This window comes from Microtus ochrogaster, chromosome 8 (assembly GCF_000317375.1).
Source record: "Microtus ochrogaster isolate Prairie Vole_2 chromosome 8, MicOch1.0, whole genome shotgun sequence".
Lineage (NCBI taxonomy): Eukaryota > Metazoa > Chordata > Mammalia > Rodentia > Cricetidae > Microtus > Microtus ochrogaster.
Genome location: NC_022015.1, coordinates 12,047,572 through 12,053,614, shown reverse-complemented (window position 1 = coordinate 12,053,614; position 6,043 = coordinate 12,047,572). Strand labels below are relative to the sequence as shown.

The following is a 6,043-nucleotide window of genomic DNA, read 5'->3' as shown; positions in this document are numbered from 1 at the left end:
TACAAAAACCTTATATATCACATAGGATGATGATAGTCAGGGTAACCTGACTACATGATCCTGGGCCAGAATCACTCATTTGAGCACAAAATAAATTAATTCTATGACTTTTGATGTGATAGTTATGTTTTTGTGTTAACAAAGTGATAAAATTGGTAAGTAAATGGCATATAAGTACATTTTTTTGTATGTGGTACAATGAGAAAAAGCTAGGAATCTTCCACATTGCAGAGAGGAGGTGCTGGATGGTTTCAGCACTCAGATATAAAATATAGGTGGAACTACTGAAGAAAAGGATCAGTTTGGTATAGGAACAAATTATGAGAGGTGTTTGAGAGATTTTCAATAAAAATGACCATCATGAGGATAAATTGGTCATTGAAATTATTGACCAGGACCATTGGAGATAGGTCACAATAGTGAAGTATTGAATAGTAACATTTAAGAAATAGTACATGCAAAAAATAGCAAATGACAAAGTGGGGTTCATCATTTTCATTTTATTCAAAGATAAAAGGAAAAAATACCACAATTCCAATGAACTCAGTAGTTATGTGTGGAGCAGAGGAGAAAACCATGAATAAGAGTGAGGATAATTTAAAAAATCCAGCAATGTGAAAAATCAGAACATTATAAAAACAAATTATTTTCATTTCCCTCCACAGGGACAATTCACACAAAGAGAGGAGGCTGGAAACCACACCACTGTGACAGAGCTAATGATTTTGGGACTAACAGAGGATCCTACACTGTGTATAGTCTTTTTTGTGATATTTCTAGGAGTATACGTTGTCACATTAGTAGGAAATATCAGCATCATCACGTTGATAAGAATTTCTTCCCAGCTGCACACACCCATGTACCTATTCCTCAGCCATCTGGCTTTTGTAGACATTGTCTATTCAACCTCAGTCTCTGTTATAATGCTTATGGAACTCCTTGGGCACGGACTGGTCCTACCTCTGGCTGCCTGTGAAGCCCAGCTCTGTATCACAGTGTCATTTGGGTCAGCTGAGTGCTTCCTATTGGCTGCCATGGCCTATGATCGCTATGTAGCCATCTGTTCACCTCTCCTCTACTCTGTGCTCATGTCCCCCAGAGTCTGTTTTCTACTGTTGGGAGTTTCTTATGTTGGTGGCTGCATGAATGGTTGGACATTTACTGGTTGTTTGTTAAATCTGACCTTCTGTGGACCAAATCAGATAGATCACTTTTTCTGTGACTTCTCCCCTCTGTTGAAACTGTCCTGTTCAGATGTCTCTGTTATTGGGTTCATCCCCTCTATCTCTTCTGGCTCCATCATTGTGGTGACAGTGTTTGTCATAGCCATCTCCTACATCTATATCCTCATCACCATTCTGAAGATGCGCTCCACTGAGGGCCGCCACAAGGCCTTCTCCACCTGCACCTCCCACCTCACTGCAGTCACTCTCTACTATGGGACCATCACCTTCATCTATGTGATGCCCAAGTCCAGCTACTCTACTGAACAGAACAAGGTGCTGTCTGTATTCTACACAGTGGTGATCCCCATGCTTAACCCCCTCATCTACAGTCTGAGGAACAGAGATGTAAAGGATGCTCTGAGGAAGGCAACTGTCAGAGTATATTCATAGACCTTTCAATTCAGGAGATATGTGATGATTTCATTTAGCCATGTCATAGTTAGCATCCATCACATGATGCTTACAACTCACCTTTATACACTCATGTATCATCTGTGGGACCACTTCACATCAGTAAAATGACAGGAATAATTATTGCTATCATAGAACTTCTGCAATATGTCAAGATCTTTGCTTTTATGTTATTTATGTGCCTTGTGTGTGTCAGGCTAAATTTTAGTTGCATATATTAATTCACCTATTTCTCACAACAACCTAAGTAAGTGAAACTATTGTTTTACTTTCTGGATAAATTTCCCAGGTAAAGACTGAAAGTAGAGTGCCCATATACTCATGAAGAAAAAAAAAGAATAACTAAGGTCATTTGCATCTAAGAAGTTGGTCTCTAAAATTATGTGTCTTCTACATTCAATTTCCCAGTGAATCCATAAGATAGGGTATTATAAATGAGAAAAGTAGTCTCAGAGAAAAAGAATATTTTCCCAAGGATGCAGCTCTGACTCTTTGCATCATGCACTAAACACTCATTCCACTAAAACCTGTTTAATAACCACTGTCATTGAATAGAGGATGTGTTCAGAGTTATCAATCTTAAGTTAGTGTATTGAGTCAGTCTTTCTAACAAATGTAATGCAAATATTACCTAGGTAATACATTTCCAAGCACAGGTCTCAAAAACCAGGTCAATTCCCATTTCTTAGCAAATTGGGTCTTGATAATATTGTTTCAAGATATGACTTGAGTTCTAACCATATTTCCATACACATTTAAAAATAGAGTATTTGGCAAGATGTAAATATCAGTACTTACATAACGTGACAAGGAGCATTTTAAATTTTGTGTGTTACTGTTAATGTCTATGCCACAGTCTTGGTTTTGTTGGTATAGATCAGTGAACAAATTAGAACTTGTAAAAAATACTAGAAATATTGTCTCAGAATGAACTTCACATTCTTCCCAAGGGCAAGACCTACTTTAACTAACATGACCATCATCATGAGATTGTAAAGGAGGAGAGTTTTGCTAGGTTATGGAAACTATCAAGCAAATGCTGAGTAAAATATAATAATGGAAAATAAGACTTAGATTCAATTGTTTTCCCTTAGTATAATGAGAATTAGAGACACAAAGAGTTAGAGATATTTATAAATTCCAACAATACAGAAAATGCCTAATTGTCTATAACATGAAAGTGTATGGTATTATCAATGAAGTTTATACTGGAATCTGAAAGATAACAAGGGTAAATTAAATGGAAATGATATGTTGTTCTGAATTTAAAATTTGTATTTTAATAATTTATTACTGTGAAAAACACTACTAGAACATTGAATAAATATTTGAACAATTTTGCTAATGACCTAGGTAATTAGGCATAGATATGGTTAGGAGAATGGCCAACAATGAGTGAGAAGAAAGAATCAGGAAATCAACTACGGCCTGGCTGCAGTGAGTGGGTACTACTGTTACCCCATTCTCCTATGGATGAACCTTTGCACAGCTGATATAAAAACCAGAACATGTATTTGCAAAGTTCTTCAGTATCTTGATTATAAACCTTTCTTCATGGGAGTAGAGTGTGAGGTTAAAGGATCAAGTAAAGATATAGAAACCACACCATCATATACTGATGAGCCCTCTTCAACTTCATCTGAATCCTACCCTACTTAACCTTTTCTTGTACTTGTGCCCACTCCATTTCTTCACTGTTCCAGCCCACAAGGTAGGATCTCTCCCCCTTTGTTTTCTGGGGAACATATTCCTAGACTTTATCTTTTTTTCTTGGTTTCCATGTGAATATTTTTCTTTTCGTTTTTGTGTTTAATATTATTCAAAATCTCTCACTTCCCTTTTCTCTCTCTTAACCCTTCATATACCTTTCCTTGCTCTCTTATAGATTTTGGCCTTTCTTTTCAATTTAATTGTTGTTAAATGCATATATGTATATGTATACATATATATTTCTAAATATAACCTACTCAGTATGCACAATGCTACTGAATGTATTTTTTCATGGCTGACCATTAGATATTATATAACCAGTTGGCATGCTTTCCCTGGGAAAGACTAGCTCTACATGCATAAAAGTTTCTGTTTTGGATTTTAGACAGAATTTCATTCTGTCTTAGATATTGATCTCAAGCTTACCATGTAGCCCAGAACGGCCTTTAATTCACAGAATTCCTTTCTGTGGCCTATTAAGTGCTTGCATAATAGTTATGAACCACCAAGCTTGGCTCTCGGTTTTATATACTTTTAAAACATTTATTTTTATCTATGTGTAGGCACCTGTGTGAGTATATGTATGCCGCATGTGTCCAGGTTCCTATGGAGGTCAGAGGATCATGTTAGATTCCCCCGAGGTGCAGTTACTGGTGATTGTGAGTTGTTATAAATGAGTGCTGGAAACAAAAGGTGGTCTTCTGGAAGAGAAGCAAATGTTCTAAACTGCTGAGCCATAGCTCCTGTCCAACTGCACTCATTTTTGACAAACAATTCTAATAGTGCATAGGAACATTGGAGGTCCATTTTGACTCCATGAGACATGGTGCTTTAGTTGTGTGAATCCCAGTTTTCCAGGCATAAAGGCTATCAGAAAATCAGCGAAGGATGTACACAATCTCTGTACTGAAAACTCTAATATATTAATGAAAGAAAGTGAGAAAAACACTGACACAGAGACAGACATTGCTATACATGAGCTGGAAGATTTCAGTCTTTAATATAGTCATACTCCACAAGGCACTCTTCAGAATCAATGTAACTCCCATCAAAACTCAGTGCTTTCCCTATAGAAATGGTGAAAATAATGCTTAAATTCTTATGGATTCAGAAAGACACCAATTAGAGGAAGAAATCTTAAGTGAGGGATAAAACTGGAGGCACACTTTTTCTGCTTTCACATGGCTTTATTGAGTCATAAAACAATGAACTCTGGATGTTCAGGTGTCTCAGGTGAGAGTCATAACTTGTTCTACTGAGCAGCAGTGAGGAAGAGGTTCAAACACCTTTTAAAATGACAGTTGTATATCTGAAAGACTCAAGAATCATTTTTCTATTTCTTCTGCAAATGGATAATAAATCCAAGTACCAATTTCATTCATTACTATTCTAGCCATCTATCTCAAAGCTCCTTTTAAATTTGATTCAAAGGTTATTTTAATTGGGAACTAATATCAGAACATTACCCCAAACTAACTAGATAAGCTATTATGTTCAATGGCAAATATTCTTCTGGGAGGACATGTGCTGTCTCTTTCACTTTCAGTAAATAAGTACAAATGAATTCCATTGGATGCTAAGACATGTGGGTGTCACCTGGGGAGGGCAAACTAGGACTTAATGAATCACCTGGTTCCATAAGTCTCTTCTGTTTCAGAACCCTATTGACCTTTCTATTAATAGGCATGTAGCAATGATCCCTAAAGGTTTGCTTTGTTAGATTATAGGTATTCCTCTCCTTAACATGCATACAAAGACACCCAACCTTGTATTTTCTTCAAGTGTGTGGCTATGCTTTTTGACCAGTGAGTATATTGATGGGTCACATTGCAGAGTTTTAAGATCCCAACTTTCTCTACATAAATAAAATAATCCACTTCATAAAGTCCTCATTGGGTTTTTATGTCAATATTTGTAGAGAGAGCCTGCCCTTTGGGGGCGGGACAGCCTCGGGCAAATGTTTATAAATTGGGGTGCACAGACGCTGGGAACCCCTTCCTGTTTCCTGTTTCTGGGCATCGCGGGAACTTCGGTTGCATGAGTGTGCTATTTATATTAAAGTGGTATCATTTTATACCAATTGGCTTGTATTAATTCGATTCGCCTTCATTTGGTGTTCCAACGTTGTGGCAGATTTTCCCTGCCTCAGCCGCCCCGCGGGTCCCGGGTTCAGCCACCGGGCTGCACGGGGGAACCTAGTGCAGTCTTTGAGAGCGAGATTGGTCACCAGAGGGAAGCGTTCCGCACCCACCGACTCTGCTCGCCACTCCCTGCACGTTCTCCCCGGCCCAGCGTGCTCCAGCATCCCGCACAGTGCAGCTCATTAGCCGCCAGTGCTGGTCAAAACCGGAACCCTCCCCCAAGCACGCAGCTGCTAGTGCTCTGGGGCTCACATTGCCCTTGCCTGCACGGACCACCTCAGTGGCAGACTTGGTCTGATTCAAGGTAACCTCATAAATCCTCAGCCAGAACGATAGATTTCAGTTTTGAGTTGTTTCAGACCGGACCTCCACATGGACTCAAGTGGACTCATCCGCCACCTCTGGCAGAAACCAGTCATTACAGGTAAATTTTTTTTCCATAAAAAAAGATGTCTGAGAATATTACCCTCGAGAATTTTAATGGTCTTTTTGAATGTGCCATGTGGGAGATCTTACAAGAGGTGTCTAGCACCCCACATCTATGCATTCTTCTGG

At 38.6% G+C, this 6,043-nt stretch overlaps 1 protein-coding gene across 1 annotated transcript; it reads left to right on the top strand.

The window, feature by feature from the left end:
- The first annotated feature begins 537 nt into the window (after window positions 1-537).
- On the top strand, window positions 538-1,616 carry LOC102002642 (olfactory receptor 473). Its single transcript, XM_005351093.2, has 2 exons — window positions 538-549; window positions 687-1,616. The coding sequence occupies exons 1-2, from the start codon at window positions 538-540 to the stop codon at window positions 1,614-1,616; spliced, it is 942 nt and encodes a 313-aa protein (XP_005351150.2).
- Window positions 1,617-6,043: the final 4,427 nt, after the last annotated feature.